The 26,161-nt window shown below is 38.6% G+C and overlaps 2 protein-coding genes and 1 long non-coding RNA gene across 4 annotated transcripts in view; 2 read left to right on the forward strand and 1 right to left on the reverse strand.

Moving 5' to 3' along the window:
- slc12a2 (solute carrier family 12 member 2) overlaps window positions 1-2,742 on the forward strand; it is a 48,378-nt gene extending 45,636 nt beyond the window's left edge. For both annotated transcript variants that reach the window (XM_055207031.2, XM_055207030.2), the window contains 2 exons: window positions 4-71; window positions 279-2,742. In XM_055207031.2, coding sequence (XP_055063006.2) covers window positions 4-71; window positions 279-414 — 204 coding nt within the window. In that variant the 3' untranslated portion in view covers window positions 415-2,742. The remainder of the gene's footprint in view (window positions 1-3; window positions 72-278) is intronic.
- Window positions 2,743-11,993: 9,251 nt separating this feature from the next.
- The window catches only part of fbn2a (fibrillin 2a), a 56,807-nt gene continuing 42,639 nt past the window's right edge, over window positions 11,994-26,161 (reverse strand). The window contains exons 42-52 of the mRNA XM_073873771.1: window positions 25,736-25,867; window positions 25,440-25,565; window positions 25,143-25,349; window positions 24,711-24,836; window positions 24,359-24,481; window positions 20,778-20,894; window positions 18,151-18,279; window positions 17,915-18,034; window positions 13,704-13,935; window positions 12,773-12,932; window positions 11,994-12,674 (exon numbers count right to left, since the gene is read on the reverse strand). Of these exons, the coding sequence (XP_073729872.1) occupies window positions 12,372-12,674; window positions 12,773-12,932; window positions 13,704-13,935; window positions 17,915-18,034; window positions 18,151-18,279; window positions 20,778-20,894; window positions 24,359-24,481; window positions 24,711-24,836; window positions 25,143-25,349; window positions 25,440-25,565; window positions 25,736-25,867 (1,775 nt within the window). The 3' untranslated portion in view covers window positions 11,994-12,371. The remainder of the gene's footprint in view (window positions 12,675-12,772; window positions 12,933-13,703; window positions 13,936-17,914; window positions 18,035-18,150; window positions 18,280-20,777; window positions 20,895-24,358; window positions 24,482-24,710; window positions 24,837-25,142; window positions 25,350-25,439; window positions 25,566-25,735; window positions 25,868-26,161) is intronic.
- LOC141368928 (uncharacterized) lies at window positions 21,794-24,024 on the forward strand. Its single transcript, XR_012372332.1, has 2 exons — window positions 21,794-22,674; window positions 22,844-24,024. It is a non-coding gene; the product is annotated as an uncharacterized lncRNA (long non-coding RNA).

The raw sequence follows: 26,161 nt of genomic DNA on the forward strand, positions 1-26,161 counted from the left end.
CAGACTAATCGTCAGATCCGACTGAATGAGCTGTTGAAGGAACATTCCAGCACAGCAAACCTCATTGTCATGTAAGAAACACAAACATCATTCTCTATACACACATCAGATAGCTTGATTTAATAACATAGGCAAGTGAATATTGATATTTAGGGCTGAATTTAAATGCATGTTTATTGTGCTGTGTTTAGACGTATTGAGCGTGAGTTCATGCATGATGACTATTAGACAGTCTGTACCGTGTGTAATGTTGTTTCTTTTGGATTGTGGCGTCACAGGAGCATGCCGCTGGCCAGGAAAGGAGCCGTATCCAGCGCTCTTTACATGGCCTGGTTGGACACGCTATCCAAAGATCTGCCACCCATCCTGTTAGTGCGTGGAAACCATCAGAGCGTCCTCACCTTCTATTCATAAAGAGCTCACGGTCAACGCACACGAACCAGCACACATTAATTATCATGATTATGATGAGGATGATGTGCACTAGCGAGCAGACATGGTGACGACGATGCGCACAGAGACACTTTCTGTAGCTCACCGAAACGTTTTCTCCACGCCGCCGAGGTCCAGATAAAAGATCAACATTTGACGGTTTCTATAGTCTTTGAGTCAAAGGTTTCTGAGCACACAATGTAACACTAATTGTTGTTAGCATTATTATAACACGCACAACTTTTTGAGTTGTGGATTATTTTTCCTCTTTCTTAATTTTTAATTTGCTCTCGATGAAGCAATAATCGCCTCATTTCTTCTTTTCTCACTTGGAAGAAACACACACTTACACTTACACACACACACACTTTTTCTAGCCTTGTGGACGTGCCTTCCTGTGCAATGAAAATTAAACTCTTCAACTTTTGCCCTGACTGGTGATTTATAACGATGTAGATAAAGACCTTTTGTTTTTATTGGGTTTTAAATGTGAAGCGTTTGTGATTTTATCATGCCGGTGGGATTAAATGTTTCCACTGCGCTGCATTTCAAACCGTTTTCTACCGTGTTGTTTTTATTTTTGTAGCCAGGTTATTTTTCTCGGTTTGACGTCTTCCTTTAGGCAGCAGCGGCGTGTTGGGTGGTGCCGTTTTAGCCCCTCTTGTGTCACAACGATCACCCAAACATGAGGGCCATCGGCATCGACCTCGCAGTAGACTGAATTGAAAACTATATTAGTTTATTCACTGTTACAGAGCAGCCTGTGCTTTCACGTAGAGATGCTGAATGATGGCAGACAGATGAAATCGGATCTGACAAACACAGAAGCCAATCCAGAGAGAGTTTGAGAGACCTGTTTGCCTTAACATGTTGTGATTGTTTTCTATACGGTATAGTTCTGTCTATAAGCCATGATCGCTTGACCGATAGACAGATTGGATGTCTAAAGCAGAATGTAATGCTGTCCCATTAATTGAAACCGTCATCATCATGACGTGTAAAACGCCCGAATGTTTTCCTCCATCATCATTTCAGTCTGGGTCTTCCCTGCTTTCATTGGCCAATGTCTTTCTTCAGTTAAAGGCCTTAATGGGTGTCATGAGGAGTTGTACGAATGTATTTTCTGTGTTGAATGAGGTTTGTTTGAACCTCTATGCAGGTGATTTATGTGCGACTCAATGAACCTCAGATTGATGGAGTGCCTCTCGCCTCACATTTCCTTATGCAGTTTGTCTGAATGTCATTGATGTTTGTTATATGGGCCAACCGTCACTAAAACTACAGTAAGAGAAGTTCATCTACAGGGTTTCATCACGTGACCGTCCCTGTTTGTTTTGTTTTGGTTTTGAATGCTGATTTGGTTGTGTTGTATTGTTACAGGTTCTGTGTTTGATGAACTTTACTGCTTTACGGTTTTGTGTCCCTAAGAAATCTCCAATGTTAGAAGGAATATATTCATATTTATAGTTCTCAATATAAACTAGTATTTACTCGTGTGCTGCATGTCATTTTCTTTTCAAGTGGATGAAGTTTTAAAGCCGATGGTACAATCTTACTACTACTACTGTATGTGTTTGTGTGACTGTACAGCACTCGGATCATGACAACATCACCATTTCAACCATAAACCATTTCAATCTTCAAGCCTAAAGACACTTGTATATTATATTTAGATCTAGAGAGAGTCGATCACAAGCATATAATTGTGTGTTGGTCTGTAGAAAACACATCTAGTTGCAGCTGTAGCATTGAGGTGCTTTATACTGTATGTCTCTCTCTCTCTCTCTCTCTCTCTCTCTCTCTCTCTCATACGTTTCTCTGATGTTTCCTGTGTAAGATGAAACAGATTTGAGTTTGTGTTGAATGTAACCGGAGTCTGTTTAACTTCACTGGAAAGCTGTAATGAGTTAAATAAGAAAAGCACTGTCAGATGCGTTGTCAACTAGATGACACTGTTGTACTTTCATATTAACCTGTAAATATCTTTATAGCCTCAGCACATTAATGAAGGGAGTGGAATCATAGTTACAAATGATTATGGTGAGAAATATTTATTTTCATGTTAGTTTGAAATAGTTTTGTTTTGGGGTCTTTTTTTGGAAGAAGATGAAGTAGAAACACTACGCTGAGCAGAGGTTTTCTGAGCTTTATCATATGAGGGTTCATCTGAATGATGTTTGCTGGAACAGTAATGTTTTGATATTCTCTACTGTTATGTCTCATGCTTTTTTCTAACATTTTAACGGTTAAGGGTATTAACGCTTTCTACATCCTTACTGCAATATATAATAATAAACAAATGAAAATCAACCGTTGCCGTGTCTGCTCCTCTACATTATTACAATATTGTAGATGACAACATTCAACAAGTGCTGTAAGTGCTGCTAAACAACAGTTTCAACCCAGCTTTACAGAAAAACCATTTAAGGAACAAGTTTTGTTTGCTCAAAAACTTCAAGAAAAGTAAATCCTTTAGGGGCAAATCATACAGAAGGCATTTATGGCAGTGACAGACGCCTTTATTGAATGGTTTCCATGGGAACACATTTGGCAAAAAAAAAATTTGTTTGAAACATAATTTTAAAGATATTTCAAAAGATAAAAAAAGGCCAAAATATATGCCCTGAAATATTTTTAGACATTTTTTCACCAATATATATTTTTGGTCTTTTTCTATATTTTAGCATTTATATCACTTTGCATTGAAAGAAAAACTTTGTTTACAGATTTGTAACATACAACGATGTTACTTGATACATATATATTATGTTATACAAACTTTTATATGTTGGCTAGGAATTTTTTTTAGGCCTAATGGTTGTAAAATTAGAAATGTATTTGTTACACCTAAAATACATTTTGAAATATATGTTAATATACACTCACCTAAAGGATTGTTAGGAACACCATACTAATACTGTTTTTGACCCCTTTCGCCTTCAGAACTGCTTTAATTCTATGTGGCATTGATTCAACAAGGTGCTGAAAGCATTCTTTAGAAATGTTGGCCCATATTGATAGGATAGCATCTTGCAGTTGATGGAGATTTGTGGGATGCACATTCAGGGCACGAAGCTCCCGTTCCCCCACATCCCAAAGATGCTCTATTGGGTTGAGATCTGGTGACTGTGGGGGCCATTTTAGTACAGTGAACTCATTGTCATGTTCAAAAAACCAATTTGAAATGATTCAAGCTTTGTGGAATTATCCTGCTGGAAGTAGCCATCAGAGGATGTGTACATGGTGGTCATAAAGGGATGGACATGGTCAGAAACAATGCTAAACGATGCCCAATTGGCATCATTCTGTTTATGCCAAATTCTGACTCTATCATCTGAATGTCTCAACAGAAATCAAGACTCATCAAATCAGGCAACATTTTTCCAGTCTTCAACTGTCAAATTTTGGTGAGCTCGTGCAAATTGTAGCCTCTTTTTCCTATTTGTAGTGGAGATGAGTGGTACCCGGTGGGGTCTTCTGCTATTGTAGCCCATACACCTTAAGGTTGTGCGTGTTGTGACTTCACAAATGCTTTGCTGCATACCTCGGTTGTAACGAGTGGTTATTTCAGTCAAAGTTGCTCTTCTATCAGCTTGAATCAGTCGGCTCATTCTCCTCTGACCTCTAGCATCAACAAGGCATTTTCACCCACAGGACTGCCGCATACTGGATGTTTTTCCCTTTTCACACCATTCTTTGTAAACCCTAGAAATGGTTGTGCGTGAAAATCCCAGTAACTGAGCAGATTGTGAAATAATCAGACCGGCCCATCCGGCACCAACAACCATGCCACGCTCAAAATTAATTAAATCACCTTACGGGTGTGGTTCTTAAATGCATTTAGGACCACACCCCTAAATGCATTGAAGCAACTGGTTGATTAGTTGGTTGATTAGATAATTGCATTAATAAGAAATTGAACATGTGTTCCTAATAATCCTTTAGGTGAGTGTATAAAGGTTAAAACATATTTTTGAATTTAAAAATATATTAAGCTTTACTTTCTACAAAATGTATTTCACATATATTTAAAACATTGCAAAAAATACCATATTTCTTTGGCCAAAAATATGAACCATTAAAAATGTGATCTGTGTGATCAGTCCTAAAAAAATATGAGTTAGATGAGGAGCTGTTTGGGAATTTTTGTGCTCTTCTAGCTTTTGTGACAAGTGCTATAGTTGTTTAAGTTATATCAGGTTTCAACAATGTATATCAATAAACATTTGCTTTCCCAATGATAAAATGTCTTTATTATTCTAGTTAAACAACAGCTGCATTGAAATGAATGTAGAAAATGTGGCAAAACGCATGAGAACCAAAGGCAAAACCCCCAAACCACTTTACAAGAGGAGGGAAGAAAACAGGTTCAGCCGAATTCATTTGTTTTCAGTTCTGTAGACATTACAGTATAACTGTCAGCTGTTTGCCAGTAAATTAAAATAAAATTAAATGTACAGTATTTGCTGGCGACCAGCTGCATAACTGGCTGACTTTTTTCCATATTAAGTGCTATAATTGGGTCCCCAGTGCTTTTATCAACCTAGTAAATGTGATAAAGATCAACCCAGTGTGGACAGCAAATATTTTTTTGACATTGTAAAACATATTGTGAAATGTCCCTTTAAAACTTTACACCAACCTGCATAAACTTCAAACTTCCAGGTCAAAACAAAATATTTTCTTCAAAATCATATTCTCTTCTGTCAAAATCAAACAAATACATGAACTACTCCACTGCCTAGAAAACACTGCTAATCAGGAATGAGTGAACGGTAAGTTAATCTCAGCAGTAAGAGATTTCAGTGTTTTAAAGTAAAATTAGAAAAAAAAATTATCATAGTGTTATAAAATTACTGTTTATACACTTTCCAAAATAGTGCAAAGACCTGATTATGTCAGCGGGTTGCCACTGTGGTGCCCTTGGGCAAAGGCACCTTACCTTAATTTCTCCCCAGGCACTGTCTGGGATAGCTGCCTAGCGTGCGTGCGTGCGTGCGTGCGTTCACTAGGATGGGTTAAATGCAGAGGTCACATTTCGAGTATGCCTTGCATACTTGACAAGCTTGTCACTTGACCTTATGATCTCAGTATGTTCATCTTCAGTGATTCTTCAATGACTCTTCTCTGAATTTCCAGTAATCTAATTGCATTACTGCATCGTAATAGATGACCAAAAAACTGGCATTGTAAATATGGTCATTGCCTGGGAGAGATAGACAACATCATTTGACACCTCTCAGTTCTGCCAAAAATACAGCACATCTGTAAAAACAACTACAGCAGCATTGAGCAAAATATTATTTGTGAAGTGTTTAATCAAACTCTTTATTACAGGAAAAATTACTGGACTATACCATAAAAACAAAGTGGTTAAACCCATTGTTGGGTGAAATAAACATTTTCTGGATTATGGGAATTTAACCCAACGGCTGGGCTTCTCACTTTTTGACCCAAGCTTTTTTTGAGTGTAATTGTTAACTTCTTACACCCTGAAGCTATTTTGGGGATTTTCGCCAGGATTTGGGCTACCCAGTTTCAAAAGCTTCCCATACCCACAAGCAGAGGTTTACATACAAAAGTTTGGTATCATTTTACAGGAAACCCTTTGAAATTACATAAAACACTGTTGAAAGTGCTAAACATGGTTGTATGTGTTGTCAGTTCTCTAATGAACAAAAAAATAGAAAAAAAAACATCAAAAAGCGCCTATTTAAAGTTTTTATTTGAAAGTGTATAACTGTATAACTTTGTTTGATTCCAGCAATTGTCAGCTTACAGAGGAAAAAGGATTTTTTTCTCTATCATAATGTATGCAAAAGTTATTTTACTCCAACTGATGGGAGGAATAATACCCTTTTTGTATACAATTTCTGTCTAAAAACTTTTGAAGTGTCCCCATAACCACATACAGTGGAAGAAATGCAATATCTTTATATCATTTTGCAGAAAACCCTTTGAAGTTGCATAAAAAGCTGCTGTTTGTGACAAAAAAAAAGAAAATTTGGTGTTTCATCATATGAAAAACAACATAAAAAACAAAATTTATGTTGTAAACACTGTCTTTGATAGTGTATAACTCTGGTTCTGTGTGCTCTAGCAGACTGCAGACAGTTCTGGTTGTTAGCAGCAGCAGACAGTAAACATCCAAAAAAAGAATGATCTCTTTATCATGTCGACTTCAAAAGATTTATTATACTGAAGGGTGTGAAAATACATTTTTCATATAAATATAATTTTTTTGTTTTGCACATATAATAAATAGCAAGGGATTATTCATACACACAACCAAAGAAAATGCTGTGAATGGATTCATTGTTTAGATTAGGACCTAAGAGAAAAGATGGTGTATCATTTGTGGCTATCTGTGCTATCTGAGAGCTCACACTCAAGTTTCACATACGTTTACAAAAGACCATTTTTTACCTTATTATTCATTCAACGATTTTTAGATAATAGATAAAAAAAAAAAAAAAAACGATGTAGCCTTATATCAAATGAAAGCTCTCACTCTCAAGAATAAGACTTGCCCATGTTTGGCATACTTGAAAAATATGACATATGTGAATATTAAGTCATATAAAAAATATGGGGGTGGGGAGGTCAAAAGATATGTCAAAGTGATGCATATCTGCAGAAAGTAGAGAGTCTAAGCTTTCAAACAGTTTAAATAAGAAATTTTGGAGCCGGGACAGGGTCCTAGGGTTGAAGAGGTTAGTAGGCCCCTTCTGCCTCGAAAGACAAACACATGCATAAGTGTGTGTTGATTGTGTTAAGCTTGTGATGGCTTGAGTCAATAATGTAGTGTGTTTTGTGAGTGAATACATGGTTAAACCTGTGTAAAATGAAGGCATTTTTGTTGTGAGTTTGGCAAAAGTCATTGAGAAAATTGGATTGTGTTTGGAGTAAATGAGAAATGTGTTTATGTTTCCAGAACTGAATTATTGGTTTGGGAAATTTGGCCAACTGTATTAGTTATCACAGTTTTTTTCTGGATTGCTAACCCACTATAAGATAATTATAATAAGTAGACGTGTGCCCCTGCTAAGGTATTTATTACCACTCCATAACCCGTGCCAGTGACCCTGATGAGGTACACAGTGAATGCTAGATGAAATGCTAGTCAGTTTACCTCATTTATTTTAAATGTGTGATATAGCCATGTTGATATTTGAAATCACCTAAGCAAACACGCCTCTAGACCAAAAGAATCTGGACCTTGTTTTGACATACGCAACCCAGGTAATGATGTCGTAATGAGTGAAAGCAATGTGCATTACGGTAATCCAGGTTGAATGTGTTTTGGTATTGCTCCATGTTTTAACGTGTGAATAGTTTTTGCTCTGTTTCACATGGAAGGCGACATTAAACGCCCGGCACAACAGTAAGAGGCAAAAAGAGGTCTTAATTTTGGCATGGAAAAACAGCTACAGGAGACACAGATCGCATGCACGTGCTGCAGGTTTAAAGAGTGTCTTAGCTTGACTCAATTATTCAATAGTATTTTCTTAAACCCCTGATAGAACTGAACAATCTATCCTCCGGCTCATTAGTAGACACGCCCCTTACTGCTGATTGGCCTCAAGTGTGTTTTGGTACTCGGCCAGACTCCCTTTTCCAAAGTGTTTTTCAAAAATCGTGCACTTCACCTTTTAAGAAAGAGAATGAAGACGTGAAAGAAATATAGTGACGTAAGGAGAAAAGAGAAGAAAAACAGTTTGATTCCACTTAATTTAGAAGACCATCAAATTATTAAAACCAGACTAAGATTTAAGGGTCTCACAGACTGGTTTGATTCAGGGATAGTTCACCCCAAAATGAAAACTCTTTCCTCATTAACTCACCCTCATTGTGTTTTAAACCTGTATGAGTTTCAGGTTTAGTACAACATTGGAGTGAACTATACCTTTTAGATTTAAAGATTTTAGCTGGTTTTTGTTAGTAGTTTAGCCGTTCTTCCAGACTGACAAGCTAAAAAGTGTTGAAAACCTCTCTAAAATCAGCCTGCTAAACCGGCTTCACCGCCTAAAACCAAAGCAAACTTCGGCCAGTTGTAGCTGCTTTTTCTCAGCGGGGTAAGAAATCGACAACAACAAAAAAGATGTAGAAAAACATGTTTTGTTTGTGGATCCCATTTAATTCCATATACTCTTTTTTCCTACTATGGAAGTAAATGGGGTCCACAAATGGTTTGGTTGCAAACATTTCTAAAAAATATCGTCCTCTGTGTTCATCAGAACAAATCAATGTTGTTACAAACCTTGCTTTTTGACGGGGTTCAGGTTCGGCCGAATCTTAGATTTTTTCCATCAAACCCTAGGCTTGCCCTACGTTGGTCGACGTCACATGGCCGTTGATTACACACATCGGGTGCTGACGTAGAGATAAGCTTTTTTCGGTGAGCCTTAGGGACGGTTCACATTTCCTGGACGCACCTGGAAAAAACGAGAGCATCGCACCGCATTGCTTTCATTATGCATAGGCTTCAAAATTGTTTTTTCCCACTTGTCATCTAGCATAATGTTGCCTATCCTTTTTTTAAAGTTAAAATCAAATAAAATGAAAAATACACTGCTGTGGACGTTGTTTATTTCATTAATGTTTTTTACTGTGTTAATGGAATAAGGATGTGAGTAAGGATTCGGTATTCGGCCGAATCGTAGCCCCTTATGGAACGGCTGAAATATATTCATTATAAATCATGAATGAAAAGTGAGATTCGAATGAATGTCCGTTAGTTAACTAATTGTATACACTATTTATATCGTAATTTGGTCAGAAACGTCAAGATTGTGAGATGAACAAATCGTTTTGGATTAAAAGGCTTGGATTTTCCATTTCCTTGGACTTTTGGGGATTTATGAACAATTTGTTTTGGAAAATTTCACCGAAGCGGATAAAGGGAAGATTTTGAAGATAAGTAAATATCCTAAATCGGCGCCGCCCGGTTCAGTTAACTAACAACTAGATTACAGTTTTATGACTGGTAAAAATCATATTATGCTTTGTGTGTGCGCTTAATGGAATTCCGAAAGTCTAAGCTTTACAACAATGTGCCGCATGAGCGTATATTTTGAAGATTTAATGCTTCAAAGTTACAATGATGTTTATGCAGCCTCACGTGCAAGGGAGGGGGTGTACCAAGTACGGCACAGTGTTCCTTATCAGGTTAAACTCTGGATTCGGTGCATCCCTAATTTTAATGGAAAAGTGTTGATTTTTCCTTTGAATCCTCGCTTCTGTAAGCAGGTAATGAGGTATGTCTGTTTCCTTTGAGTGAAGTGTGTTGCAATATTAATTGAGTACTTTATATAATGTGTTTAATGATGTTATTGGATTACTTTAGTCTAAACGTGATTAATGTTAATGTGTGTTTATTTTTGTTTGTTAATTACTTTGAATCATACCAAGACCAAGATTATTGTTTTTGAAATGTCTTTCTTTGTTTGGTTTAGTTCTTACGTCTGATGTTTAACATCTTTATTTCACTGACTGAAAAGTTTATTTATATTCAGAACATGGATTCCTCATTCACAGATGACTGATATAAAGTACTTGCTCGTTTGTTACAGGAGAGAGTGACATGAGGATTAAAATCTCTTTACATGTGCTGTTTGCAGCTGCACTTAACCTGATGAAACAAACCTGAGCGCAGCTTCTCATCTGAGATCAAAACACAAACTGTGTCCTCCAGAAGATCAGAATCTGATCAGAACAGCATAACATCAGACTGATCAATAGTCAGAGACATCAGCTTTATGTCTTATAGATCTATAACAACTAAGATCTGATCATCACACCTGTAACCAATGAACAAATTATTCAGTTCTTTAATTAGAAATGAGATCTTGTTTATCTGCTATCTAATATAGATAAAGATCGCTTCATCCTTTCACAACATGACATCATTCTGTCACATCATCTCATTTCAACACTGGAAACACACGCACGCACGCACACACACTTGAGAGAAAATTATGCTCATGATTGTTTGTGTTATAATCAGTGGTGGCTGATGCTAAATTGTTTGGGGCACAACAAACTATAAGTGTTACAGTAGATTCAGACTGAACACATTTTGCCAGACGTTTAATGTCCTTGCAGAGATCAGCCTGAGTGTGGCGCTCTGAGGTTGACTGGCAGGCGCTAAAATAATATATAGAAAGCTCTTATGTAAGGAATAATTGACGACGGGCCATTGAATTATAAGAAAATAATGCACACCAAGGTGGTAATGCGGCACGACGCGAAGCGGAGTGCCGTTACACCGCAGGTGTGCATTGTTTTCAAATAGTTCAAGGGACCGGAGTCAATTATTCCGCTTATACCACGGTTACCACAAACATTGCTCTGGTGCCTATTTTTAAGACATTTGAAAAATTAGGTGTGCGGTTTACAGAAAAATAATCAACACCATAGAACATTTCTCAACCAATCAGAATGCAGCATTCAACAGACCCGTGGTATAAACACATCATAATATATTCATTTTGTATTTGAAAGCAGACATCTGACAACAGTGGTCTGGTCAGGATATTGTCTTTTAAAAAGTGGCGTTGCAGCCCTCAACTGATGTTTATGTTGTCATGTTGTGTATTGGCCACCAGTTGTGTGATTGCAGTACCAGTTTTAGGCACAATCCTACATACTGTTCCTTTAACAAAAACACAATATTAATAATATACAAATATTTTTAATATTCAACTTTTAATTAGTTATTCTTTTTTGCAATTGTTTCTGATTATTAAATGAACATTTTGTATATTTCCATTCATTTACAAGTTATCACAAGAGCAAATGGTTTGTGCTTTTACTCACTTCCTATAAAATACAAATTCTTATGACGTTGTTTCATATAAAATCTTCTTTGATTACAAATTTGTTAAATTCAAGGATCTTGTGTGGTAAAAAGCTTTTTATTAATAATGTTTTTTTATTATAGTAAAGTGTAGTAATGCTTTTAGGTGGCAATCTAATTTCTCTTAGTGGGATAATAAAATTGAACTTGAACTTGATTGAATATCATTTGTATAACCACAGTATTACAACAAATAGCATGTTTAAACTATGGTTTCTCTAGCAAAAATAGGTTTAATGTTTCATCTGTAGTAAAACCATGGCCGTAGTAAAAGATTTGGTGTACACAAGCCCTTGTTAAAGAAGAACGGAAAATAACCATAAGCATTGGTAACAGCCATGCTGATCTAGAACCAGCTCTTACCTTCAGTTTTTCTGCTAAAGTTCTGATCTCAAGCAGACATTGCCTGAAATAAGTCCACATCACGTAGTGAAAATTGTGCTTCTATTTCTCAATCCTGAATTTAGCAGTTTGGGGCAACAGAGAAATTGCCCATCTTGGGATTAGATTTTAGGACGCTGATCGGCTATATTTTAGGTCATATCATAATGTGTTTATTTCTTAAATCAGCAACTGGTTAAACTTTAACAAAGACCCGCCTCCTGTGGGCAATTTCCAGTTTGCCCCACAGCTGAACTTGAGATGTGCAGACAGGCTTATGGAGGGACATATGAGAAAAGAAATATTTCACACGGGCGATTTAAGACTTTTCATTTAATTTTTCAGGTTAAATATTAGACATTGATTTGTTGCTTTTATGGAAACATTTAAAGAATAAATCAAGAGAAGCATTATAGGAGTCATACAGACAGACACTGTGTTGTTTTGTTCATTTAAAGTCGTTGCAATGCCATCTGTATGAATATAAATAAAAACTGTTGTTTATATTAATACACAAATGTTGCTGCTTGAGCTGAAGGGTTAAAACATGATGATTTATGGTTAAACAAAAAGCGATACAGTTGTTCCTGTTGAACACTATGTAAACATGTCTCAAAGAGATGTTTGAGATATTGTTGTGTTCACATGAGTGTGTTTTAAACCTGAGTCACTTCATGTATTGAGATGTTGATCTGTATCTCTAGTGTAGTGTAATGTGAAGCGTCATGAGAAGATCTGGAGCGATGGATCTGATCTGTAATCTGTAATGTTTGTCAGAGGATGAGATCTGATGTGTGATGTAAAGATAACTGATGTCTGATCGCTGTCTGATCTGGAAGAGTCTGTGATGGTTACCAGCTGTGATGTTGTACATCATCTTCTGCTTCAGATGTTTGACAGCGGGCATCAGTTTCAGTATGGCATCACCGCTCTTCATCTGACTGACATTGAGCTGTAAATTCAGCGGCTGATTCACATCCACACCGCTCAGATGAGCTTCATCCTATATGAGCGTAACATTGAATCAAAACATTCATGCACAACAACTCATCAGCCGAATGCATTCAGTGTGTTATTATTAATACTGATGATGTTATTTACCCATTCGGTCAGTGTGATGTTTAAATCTCGTCGTCTCCTCACACTTCTCTTCAGCTCTTCAGTCCTTCTGCAGTTATAACATGATTCAGAAGAACGCTTTTCCTCCTGCGCTCCGATTCCAGACCTGGCCCGTCCCAAACCAGCGGCCGAGACACAATGTCTGTCAAAACAATCAAGCAGATGTTTATCTCTGACAGAAGTCCAGCTTAGATGAATGATGTCACACAATGAGATATTAAAATAGTCAGGTTAGTCAGCAACAGTGTTGGGGGTAACGCATTACAAGTAACTTGAGTTACGTAATAATATTACTTTTCTGAAGTAACGAGTAAAGTAACGCATTACTTTTTAAATGTACACATTAATATTTGAGTTACTTTTTCAAAAAAGTAACTCAAGTTACTTTTTTAGTTTAATGAATTTGATTAAAAAATATGTACTGAATTAAACTAAACGTATGCACTCTCTGTGCCTGTGTGGAAACAGTTTGAGTCAGAAACTGAGATGGCAGGCCAGAGCTAAACATTTTTGTGATGAAATATGCAATTTCTGAATGCAGAACTTTTCAGTCATAAAAACACCTGCAAGGCCTGAAAGAGATCAAGCTTTAGCCAAGAAAAAGTAACGCAAAAGTAACTAAAAGTAGCGTAAGCATTACTTTCCATGAAAAGTAACTTAGTAATGCAATTAGTTACTTTTTTGGGGAGTAACTTAATATTGTAATGCATTACTTTTAAAAGTAACTTTCCCCAACACTGGTCAGCAATGAAAGTATGTAAGTGAAGAAGTATGATCAGACATCTTCATAACAGATTTCCTCCAGAGACGCTCAAATGCTTTTGGGTTTTCACCAGCACTGTTTGTTTTGCAAGTGTGAGACATTACTGTAAATATGATTGTATGATTGATTGACACGTCTCATATATCTCACCCGTGTCCTGCTCTGTGGTAACCCGCGGGGCATTCACACATGAATCCACCTTCAGTGTTTGTACAGCCATATCTGCAGGGGTTTGAGAGGGACTCGCACTCATTCATATCCTCACAGCTGAGAGACACGGGATCAAAGCTGAATCCAGCGGGACAGACGCATCTAAAACTGCCCAATGTGTTGAAACAGGACACTGAGCCGCAGTGACTCGAGCCCGAGCATTCATTTTCATCTGCACATAAGAAACACAAGACATTAATGTTCAATTATAACAGAAGATTGGACATGGCTCTGATCAGACATCTTTTTCTGATCTGAAGAAGGCAAACATGTTTATTATATGAGCTGTGAATCACACAGTTATTGTTCTCATGTCATCCAGCAGATGGCGATGCTGTCATGGGTTATATTCAAGCAGGGCTGTTTAATCTCTTAGAGTAGATAAAGATAAGTTTGTGCTGTTGTTTGTCGATCATTTCATCGACCACTGACATATGGGTTGGGTATTGGTTTTATCTGCAGCGTTACTTTCGCTTCAGCTTCAGGAGTGTATCTGACTGCAACAGTATTAAATGTTTGATTAGTTTCACACTGGACGTAAATACTTTGTGGTTTTTGTTGAAATGTCACAGACATATGTACAGTATATGTGCTAGTGCGCATATTTTATTTTATTTTGATGGAGAATGAGCACCCATCAGTGGAAACATAAATTACTACTAACTTACTACTTTTTGGTTACTAAACTGATGTTTGATTGATAACTCTTATGTTAAAGGTATCCTGCTATGCCCATTTTCACAAGATGTAAAATTAGTCTCTGGTGTCCCCAGAGTATGTTTGTGAAGTTTTAGCTTAAAAGACTGATCATTTATTAAATTTGCCATTTTTTAGGAGCAAAAATGTGACATTTTTGTGTCCCTATAACCCTTTCCCCGCCACTGAAGAGTTATCTCATCAATTAAGTGAAAACATTTGGATAAAAAACATGTTACCGATACATTTTATGTTAATCTGCAATACCACTAGATGGCGCACTTACCCAATTTATGAAAAAACTGAAGGCAAAACATTATTTACTAATTTTAAACTCAATGTATGTTTTGATAATTGTTCTGAATCTGATCTCTAACAAAAGTCCTTCATAAAAATGCAATTATTTCAGCTTTTTGATAAAAAAATATTTTTTAAGAAAAATACCCATATTTAAGAGTTTATAAGCAGAGAAAAAATAAAGATAGGATGATATATTTTTTCCCTGTTTTGTTTGTTTGAATGCAGAGGGTCTGTTGTTTCATTTGATATATTTGTATGTTTATATATTTTTAGAAGAAAATTTCCTGGAAGGCATTTTGTGAAATTTTTGTGAAAATCACAAAAAATGGTGGCAGGCAACTTAAAAAAAAGGCTTGCGAGGAATGAGTTAAGTGCCAGTGAGCCAATAATTAAACAAAAAAATCTCATGCAACAACAAAAAAATGGTTTTTCTGGCTTTAATGCTAATTTCTTACTTCCGATAATCAGCTTCTGAACATACATGTAATCCATCCACTACTACTTTTATATCGCGTCTAAAGACATATCTATATTGTCTGACCTTGTTATAATATGTGCTTGGTTTTATTGATTGATTTATTTAATTTCTTCTTTTTTATATATGTACAGCACTTTGTTTCTGTTGTTTTAAATGTGCTATAGAAATATATTGACCTACAGTAATTCATTTGTAGTTTGTTTAGTTAATATTAACACATTTATCTGCACACGAAGGTTAAAAATCATTATCTGGCCATATGTCTGCCCAGACCCTGACGTAGCGCTAAGCACTTTTCCACGTCAAAGACAGTTTTTATAAATATGGATTTTGCCGTGGGTTTTTGCGTACGCAAACTTTACGATCAAATCTGTGCGTACGCACGCTTTATAAATGAGGCCCCTGGTCATCATCTGAGTGTACTGTGCAGTGTTGAGGAAAGTTACTTTTAAAAGTTATGCATTACAATATTAAATTACTCCCCAAAAATGTAACTAATAGTTATTTAGTTATTTTTAATGGAAAGTAATGCTTACATTACTCTTAAGTTACTTTTGCGTTACTTTTTCTTACTTGGCTGAGCCTTAATCTCTTTCAGGCCTTGCAGGTGTTTTTTATGAAGTTCTATAGAAACGGCATATTTCTATTGCAAAAATGTCAAGCTCTGGCCTACTATCTCAGTTTCTGTCTCAAACTGTTCCCGCTTAGGTGCACACACATAGAGTGCATAATTCTACGTGACTACGTTCAGTTTAATTCAGTACATTACTATTATTTTTTTCAAATCAATTAAACTGAAAAGTAAACCGCATTACTTTTTTAAAAAAGTAACTCAAATATTAATGTGTACATTTATAAAGTAATGCATTACTTTACTCGTTACTTCAGAAAAGTAATATTATAACATAAAGCACCCCTAACACCGGTACTCTGCCTAATAAATGTGAGTTTATGAATTACGCAGACAGTGACGAAAATAGCGACACAGCCCTGGGTCCACCATCAGAAATGTACTGTCAATGTTTTTCAGCAATTTAAAAGAAAATGATTTTCTTGTGAGCATGACTTGAGAAGTGAGAAGGTCATCTCCTCCGCAGCCTGTTGTCAGCAGCCAATCAACGGGCCTGACAACCATAGTTGGGCGCCAACTATGATGAAGAGGCCCATGAGTTATTATACAAATATTTTATTTATTAAAGTTTTATTATTGGTTTTAATATGATTACAAACATGTTTGTAACATCCGAAATGAATCAAATGTTTTTTTGAACAATGTTTGATGAGTTTGACTGACATCAGCACATTTATTAGGTGTTTGTTGTAGTTGAGCAGCTGTGTATTAGTTTCTTGCATAAGAGATTCTTTCTCTGGAGCACTGTTTTAAGTTTATAGTTTCAATATTGTAATAATAATAATAATAAATCCTTGAAGAACAATAGGGTCTTCGCACACCGTTGCTCGGGTCCTAAAAATGCAACCGTATATACTGTAGTTCTTCTGCCTACTGATTTCTACTTAGGGCGGTTTCACATTTGGTGCGATTGCCTGGTCCGAACCCGAGTTCGATTGCTCCCCCCTCCCCATGCCCCCCATGGACTGTGTTCACATATTATTTTTGCATCCGAACCGCGGTCGGCCAAGCTGCAGCTGGCGCGTTCTAATGTTGCTTGGCAACCGCTGTAAACGAGAAGACGACAAGCGTGATTGACGAATTGCAAGCAGAGAGATGATTTCTGAATGCCTCCGGAAAAATTGACGTCGGCAGACAGCCCGTTGTCATCGAAACAACTTTGGTATGTTTGCGGCAGACAGACGCAAGTGCGTTTCTGTATTATTTATTGAAAACAAAACCAAAGGTTTAAAAAAATAAGAACAAAAGTCAAGCAAGCATTCTATGCATTTTGTTGTTAAGGTAAGTGCACAAACACAAACCCAGACGTCTGTTTTGGTGGGACATTCCATATAATACGTAATTAACAGCGGTTCACTTCCGCGATTTGGTACGATTGCGCTCACATCAGCAGCGAACCGATCTGGAGTTCACATGAACCGCACCCCAGACCACCCTTTTTAAGCAGACTCGAGTACGTTTCGCGGGTGCGCACCCGAGTTCGGAAGACAGCGTTCACATTATCCAAATGTACCAAACTCTGATGTCAATCGAACCCGGGTGCGCACCAAAAGTGCTAATGTGAAAACTGTGGTCCAAACTTGACTCGATTCAGTTGGTCTCGACAACAACACTGCCATATCCACAATATCTCATATTTCAATATCACAGTCAAGATTTGTGAATGTAATTTAGCCATTTTTAAAAGGTTTTGGAGGCAGACAAATAAAATCAGAGCAATGTACAATACATATTCAGCTTGGGAAAAATAACCCTTTTGTCAACACAGTCAGGTTTTATCTGTGATGGTGCTAACCTGTAAACGATTGAGTTGACAATAATATTACTATTATATATATAATAATACTTATGGACATGGTTTCATATTCCCAGGTTATTTTGTGGTTTTATTTACACACAAATGTAAATTAGTGTATGGTTTATATATTTTTTTAATTGTATAATTTGACATGTAGAGCATTGGTATGCGGTGATCTACTTAACGCACACTACTATAGAAAGTCTCTGATTGTATGTAAATGATGTATGTGTGTGTACTGTACTGACCCACACACTGATTCCACTGCTGGTGTTGTGTGTAACCTGGTGGACATCTGCAGCGGAAACTACCGGCAATATTCTGACAACCAAATTTACATGTGTGATCCCCAACACACTCATCTATATCTGAGAGACAACACAACAGCACAGTCAAGTCTTCTACAGCACACACTTATATCTGAGACACACTTACACAGAGAAACACACACAGAAAAACACACACCAAACACACACAGCTGTACCTTGACAGTTGATGCCGGTGGAGTCCAGAAAGAAACCCTTTGGACACTCACAGTTGAAGCCGCCCGCTGTATTCTTGCAGACGCCTATCGGGCCACATACACCAGTATCAGATGTACACTCATTTATATCTGTGTGATAACAGAAACTCTGTCATACAATCTCAGTGTTGTGGATTGAGATTGTGTATTAACACACACATCTGACTCACATACTTCAATACATACTGAAACAAACTACTAAAACAACATAGTTCCCTTTCTGTTACTCACTCAACGTTGTATAGATGAAATGACACTAGGGGTCTGCTCTTTGAAATGAATCATCTCTGATATGAAAAAAAATCATATGCCACTCTCTGCCCTCTCTCCCGGGTGTAAAATAAAGATTGCATTCAGGTCTCATTCAGCTGTTGTTCTTCAGACCTGCGTGTTTCTATGTGTTTACATTTATTTCATAGACTGCTGGAAATACAGTGTGTTCAGCTTCAGCAGCCCCGGGAATCGGCCTCTCTTAGCCATATTTTACTAAAGACAGCTGTATTGCAGGCTCTCGCTGTGTCCTGAAGGCCTTCAGTTTGGACCACGGAATGGCTATGTGCCCAAAGTTCCCACCACTCCCTTTGGGGACCAGGTGGTGATCTTTCAAGTACTTCCTGTTAGGGAGAATCTAACCTTATCATTGCTGTGTGCCTCAGATTTGTACATAGACCGCATGCAAAGCTTTTGATGCTCTGAGCAGCTCTTTGTCTGCTTTGTTTGGAGACAGTCCTCCCCTTCTGCTGACTTTCAGATACTGACACACTGGATCAAGGATGCACTAATTTGAAGTCAGGGCACACTCCTCTAAGGGTGTTGCTTCTTTGTGGGCACTGGTACAAACATTTGCAAGGCTGCGGGTTGGGCTACGCCCAGTATGTTTGCCAGATTCTATAATCTACATTTAAAGCTAGTCTCAGTTTGTGTCTTTCAGTAACAGCTCGATCTGGCTGAGCGTATTGCTTGCTTAGTACTTTCTCCCCTCTATCTTGGTGAGTCAGAAAACACTATTTTCTTTTTTCAAGGTATATTGTTGGCATTCCTCCATCATTTATCACTCTCTGGTGGTAAGCAGAGTGGGTCTGCCCCACTGCCAGGCTTAGTACTTGTGAGCATTCCATAAGTAAGAAACTCCCCTGTCTGTAGTTTCTAGCTACTGTTGCGCTGACACACTTTTCTTTTACAAGTTATCCCCAGCTAGTGAGAACGTGTGAATGTTCTCAGACTTTTTCTGTCTTGGTTGGGTGTATCCACATATTGTTCCTATCTCATTTGGAGAAGGAATGCTTCCCAGTGCTCACCCTTTATTCGGTACATCACAGACATCTTGCTGATATTCAATGAAGGACACAGCAGTGACTACCTGGGACTAAAAGAAACGTCTTGCTTATGTATGCAACCTGTGTTCTCTAATGAAGGGAATGAGACATTGTGTCCCCCATGCCACAAGCACTTGACTGTTCGCTGGTCGGCCAGGAAATGCTTTCCAGGTTCTTCAGCACAAAACCTGAATGAGTGATCTACGTCATCTCCCTTTAATATGCAAAAGAGTGCGGAGATTGGTATGCATTGTCTACTCGTCAATGGCCTTTTTCATTCTGATCAGAGATAATTAGTTCCCCAAAGACAGACCCCTAGTGTCACATCATTGACACATCATCTTATTCCCTGCACCGGTGGTTCTCAACTCCAGTCCTCGGCCCCCCCTCCCAGAACATTTTAGATGTCTCCATATATAAAACACCTGATTCAGTTCATCAGCTTGTTAGTGTGTTAATTAAGGAAACGTTTCAAAACATTCTGGAAGGAGCCTGATGAGTGGAATCAGGTGTTTCATATCAGGAGACATCTAAAACATTCTGGGAGGGGGGGCCCGAGGACTAGGGTTGAGGACCACTGCCCTGCACCAAGACATTGGCTGTTTCTCAATTCCATGAACGCAAAGAACAGACTTGCGTTCTCGTGGAGACTGGTCTTGCCAGGCGGCCTTGGAAGAATGAACTCAGAAGGACGCGAGAACACATAACGCCCTTGTGAGAATTGAGATGTGTGCGATCTTCCTGTTGGTCACATGACCAGATTTCAGCACACAAGTCTGCACTCGATGCATCCTCGATATCAAGAACACATCCAGGTATGTGTCCTCTGTACTTGTGTTCTTGAGAATTGGAATTGAACTTCGACGGTTAATGATGACGTAAAGCGAGAACACAAGGACACAAGATCGCTGAAGACGCATATTGAGAAACAGCCATTCTCTTATATAGTTTTCAAATGTATTGTTTACAGCTTATGTTCTCAAAGTGTTCAACTGGGAAAATATCTAAATCATATCTTAAAAAACTGTTCATGTGTATGAAGATATATGCATTTAAATGTATGTGTAACTTTTAGAAGTATCTATATGATCAGTGGTGTATAAAAACTTTACATTATAAACTTTATTGTTTTTATTACCTTAGAATGAGCCGTTTTTATCTACATACACATGCGGGTCCCCTTACATTAAAAGTCGGCGTCAACACATTACACCTTTAAAATGACAGCTATTACACAACTCCTGCTGGTTGTGTGGTGTTGTGTGTGTTTACCTCTACAGGTAGTGTGGTGTTGTGTAAATCCTGGTGGACATTTACAGGTAAATCCACCGATGGTGTTGACACATGTAAACTGACAGCTGTGTGGTTTGTTCGTACACTCATCCACATCTAAACAAACATTACAGAGTTTAGTTCAGCTCTTAGTCAGTGTAAAAAAAAACAACCACAGATCACAAATGTGACACTGGACCACAAAACCAGTCATGAGGGTAATTTTTTAAAACTGAGATTTAAACATAATTTGAAGGTTAAATAAAAAAGCTTTCCATTTATGTATGGTGCAAAAAAATTTAAAAATTGAGAATATCCAATGTGATCTCATGAAAGATTTGTAAATATTTTACGTTTTCTAGCTGTTAAAACGTAATAATACTACGATTATATGTAACAAATATGTCTACAAAGTTACTGAAGCATACAATTTAAACGTACAAAAACGTACGTTTTGTGTTTTTGAAAGTTATGTAATACTACTGTTTGCTTGCGCCCTTATAATGAACAATATTTCCTTATATTGTTTTCAGATAGTTATTAAAAATAAATGTAATCATTCATTAAATATTTGTGTTTTTGTCACTTAGGTTTGTTCATTGAACTGATTTGACTCTGAAATAAACCATGATAAACATCCTCACACAGCCTCTTGTGGTCATCATACAGTAAAGTTGATCTTATTATGATGGTCAGTAAACATTCTTCAATGATGGCAATGAAACACTTTTCATTAAAGTCTATAAAAAACAAGCATTAGGTACTAAAAGAAACTATTCACCTGTATATGATTTATAATAGCACACCACATCCATCCATCCATCACACATTTAAACATCATGATTCATTATATAACACCAGACACACCCTTACAAAAATGTACCCTGGGTTTATTGTGGTAAAAGGGTAGTAACCAAAGTTTTTTGGTGTATTTGTCACAGGGTGACGATCTTTTGGGCGGAACCAAAAGTTGGGAAAGTTTGGTTCCGCCCGGATGTTTCCGCCCGGACCGGGAAGAGAAAACACCGGACATCCGGTAGCATCGCGAGGGCTGTAATCAGCCAAACTACGTACAGCTGTGAGTTATTAGGAGGAGCGCCGGGTGATTGGATGATGGCAACATCCAGGAGAGTATTTAAGAGCAGTTTAAACCACAGTTTGTGTTCATGTTATCCCCGTTGTTGGTGTGTATCGTAGCGCTGAGTTGGGCTCGCCTGGTACGCTATTTGGATCGCTGTACTTGCTCTCTCTCTCGTTTTGTATCGTGGACTTATGTTGATGGAGATACCGAAGACCTTATAGGTTGAAGATTAAACGGATATTGACATTGGATGAGAGAAACAAAGGAAGAAGAAACGTACCATTGTGAGTATACATCTGTGGAAAAGTGGTGTTGGCGACTGGAAACCGCCCTGTCTATGTATCTGGAGTCATTGCAGTATGAAATCAACATAGGGGAACGTGGGACAAAGAAAGTGCAGTAGTTGTGAGTAACAGAATCCATTTATGGAAGTGAATTGCATGTACTTGACCTGTATATCTTTTTGAGTGTTTCCAAGAGAGAGTGGGTGGCCCTACCCCTGAGCCAGCGTGGTGGGTGAGCCGAAGGGTCCTTGTGTTGAAACAGCTACAGTGACGAAAACAAACACTAGGCCGTGTTACCATCTCCATATTCTCGTCCAGAGCGAAGTGAAGGAAGACGGGCGTCTATTGTGTGCACTGAGCGTGGTGGGTGAGTCTTTGGATGTAGAAATTTTCACTTGAAGTGGTGCTGTGTAATGCTGTGTATTGCAGTGAGATTGCTGTGTCTTGTCAGACGTACCCCCGCCTCCAGTCACTCGTCCCGGGACGACGAAGAGGAAAGCGGTTCTAGAGCAAACCTGTATATGATTATGCTGTGAGTGTGTTTCAGTCTTAAAATCACGGAGTGGCATCCTGAAGTATTTTCGCAGCCAAACGCTTGGCGGACTTGTGTTTAGGCGTGGCGGTGAAGAACTGTGCAATTGGCGGTGTGTGAGTATTACAAATAATATTGCTACCTTACCTGTGTATTTTCATCATCGCAGAGCTAGAGGCGAAGGAGATCCGCCGCCCCGAGGTCTCTACGAAGGGGCGCCCCGGTCCTGTTTCGATTGCCCAACGGGTATCGAGGAAAGGGCAGCGCTCTACCCGGTGTGCCGGCGTGACGTTCTCGCCCCTCTGTAGACCAACGAGCTCGCCGAGAGGGTTTGGTCCCCGGCGTCATATAGAAACCACTGTCCAGTTGAGGCATTGCGTAAGCCAGCTAACGTAAGTCCGCCACCCTGTAAAGTACAGCATAACCTGTTAAGTCTGCCGATCAGCAGGGACGAGGAGTGTGTTGTGAGAGCTGTGAAGAGAACCATACCTACCCAGAAGCTGTAGTCAGCGAAGAGGTGAGAGAACCAATTGAAATCGATTCACTGTGTCCCTGTGTCCCAGCTGTCGTCTGTGGAGAGAGAGAGAGAGCCAGCGTGAACGCTAAGATACCGAGCTGTGAAGAGAACCATACCTACCCAGAAGCTGTAGTCAGCGAAGAGGTGAGAGAACCATTTGAAATCGATTCGCTGTGTCTGTGTGTCCCAGCTGTCGTTTGTGGAGGAAGAGAGAATGCAAGCGTGAGCGCTGAGGAAACGAGCTGTGGAGGAAAGCCATACTTACCAACGAGCTGTAGTCAGCGAAGAGGTGAGAGAACCATTGGAAATCGATTCACTATGCCTTTGTGTCCCAGCTGTCGTCTGTGGAGGAATAGAGAGAACAAGTGTGAGCGCTAAAGAAACGAGTTGTGAAGGAAATCCATACTTACCAAGAAGTTGCAGTCGGTGAGGAGGTGAGAGAACCCTTTGAGATCGATCCACTGTGTCCTCGTGTCCCAGCTGTAGTCTGTGGAGAGAGAGAGAACAGGAAGGGAGATGGAGTCGATAAACAAGGAGCTGTGTGAGATAGGCGGCGAAGTGCCGTGAGCTACATACAGGTACACGGACAGGAAAAAGTCAATACCAACACTGATTGTAATTTGTTCTGCCTCCAGGAAGGAAGAGGAGTGCGCCACGGGCAGAAGGAACCAGAGGCGGGAGCCTGTTCCTCGACGCAACCCCCCCACCCTCTGTCACTCTTTCGGCCGTGGCCCCCTGGAGGGCAGAGCCTGACATTAGTTTTAATTTCCCCTTCCCCAAGTCCCAGTACATTTTAAATATTTAAATAAATAAAGAATATTGTTTTATACTTACCTGTCCTCGTTGTTGTCTGGTAATTGGGTTGGGTTTGGGGACCTCCTCGAGGTGGAAGTTGAGAAGGGGCGTGGCTTAACAATCAGCAGCCAGCCCCTGGCTTGTGACATATTGATTACTATAAGCAAACCATGGTTTTACTACACTAACCATGGTTTAATTATGGTTTTTGAAAACCATGGTTGTCAAATTTAAGTTTATTTTGTGGTTACCATGGTTTTACTACACTAACCATGTTTTTTTTGGTTTTAAAACCATGGTTCATTTTTGTAAGGGCACAACCATGTCCAAATGTTGCTATCGACGTCTTCTACTTCAGAATAAAGATCTGACCTCGACACGTCCTGCTGTCGTCCTGAAGCGTATAACCGCGTGGACATGAACACATATAGCTGCCTTCTGTGTTCTGACAGATGAAGTTACAGGGTTTTGGGGACATCCCGCATTCATCCACATCTGATAGAAAACATAAACCAAATTCAATTCAATTCAATTTTAATGACCACACAGCCAGGCTGGTGGAATTTGTTTTACAGTACAGATATTTCTTTGGTACAGGTTCCAGCATTACGTTAAACAATAAACATATAAAGTAACATACATGTGATACTACACGTGACTATTGAGTTTGATTGGCTGATGGTTGTACTGTATATGTAATTGTTATTGAGTGTTTGTGTCGTACCAACACACGCAGTCCCTGCAGTAGATGAGATGAATCCTGGTTTACAGTGACATCTGTATGAGCCCATGATGTTCATACATCTGCCATTCACACAAACATCTGGAATGACTTTACATTCATCAATATCTGCAGATAGAGAGAGACACACAACGCATTAAGAGTTCATCACAACTACTGACACCTACTATCTGCATGTGACCTGTAAAATGCCACATCACTTCCTGTCTAATATTGCTACCTACAGGAAGTGCTAAGACAGGTGCAACTCTTTCTATTTACCACAGGGGGAGCAAAAACATCATAAAACAAGTGAAAATTATGAGATAAAAAACACAATATTTACAATATTATTTTCATATTCAACTTTCTGGCTCCTACAGATACTTCAGACTGGAACGAAGAGATGTTTTGTGATGTTTGATGTGTCTGTACCTGCTCCGTCTGTAGTATAGCCCGCTCCATACGGACAGAGTCTCTTATAGCTGCTGGTATCAGGCAGAGGACACAGTTCACATTGGTTTCCCCATCCCTGACCTCCATTACAACAACACTGAGATCTGATGACAGGTGTGAGACTCCTGGATGACATCTGACACATCTTGTGGAGAACGTCAGTGAAACAAAACCCTTGCCTGTAGTCTGAGACAGAAACATCACAAACATCTGTAAGTTTACATCAGTTCATCTTTAAAGTGAAAAAAACATCAAGTGTTGGCAAAGGTTTTTTACCGAGGCATTGAGTCGCAGTTTTGTCAGGTTTGAACCCTGTGTTGCACTCACACGTGTAGCTGCCGACAGTGTTAACACATCTGCCATTCTCACAGACCCCGGGTTGAGTAAGACATTCATTTTCATCTGTAAATATAAACATGTGTGAGAAGTAAAAGAGACAGCAGTCCAGCATTACTCCCTAAAACACACCAGTTGAACTTTAGGTTGTTTGATCAGATTAGTTTCAGTAAAGTTTGTAGTTGTGTCTTTGAAACATTTCAAAATTAATGTATGTTTAAATAATATCATTTTACCTTGACACACCTCATCATTCATTCTGCGGATCATTCCCACAGGACAAACACACATGAAGGTGCCGATTAAATTTTTACACTTCATTTCTCTGGAGTCACAGTCATGAAGATCTTCTGTACACTCATCTACATCTGAACACACACAAGAGCTATTAAACTCCAAATTACACTTGCTTAGAAATAACACAATGCTGGGCTGTTGTGATAGGTTGAAAGAATGCAGCATTTGGCTTAAAATAACCCAGCATAGGTTTATTTATAACCCAACAGTTGGGTTTGTCCATAACCCATTTTCATGAAGTGCTTATAAATACCACGCAGTGTGAAAAGTTTTGCAATACATATCGTACTTTCCAAACTATTGCACCTGACTATAAGACGCAACACCAGCCAAGTTATGAAAAAATAAAACGTGGCTTAAAGACT

This window comes from Misgurnus anguillicaudatus, chromosome 12, assembly GCF_027580225.2.
Source record: "Misgurnus anguillicaudatus chromosome 12, ASM2758022v2, whole genome shotgun sequence".
Lineage (NCBI taxonomy): Eukaryota > Metazoa > Chordata > Actinopteri > Cypriniformes > Cobitidae > Misgurnus > Misgurnus anguillicaudatus.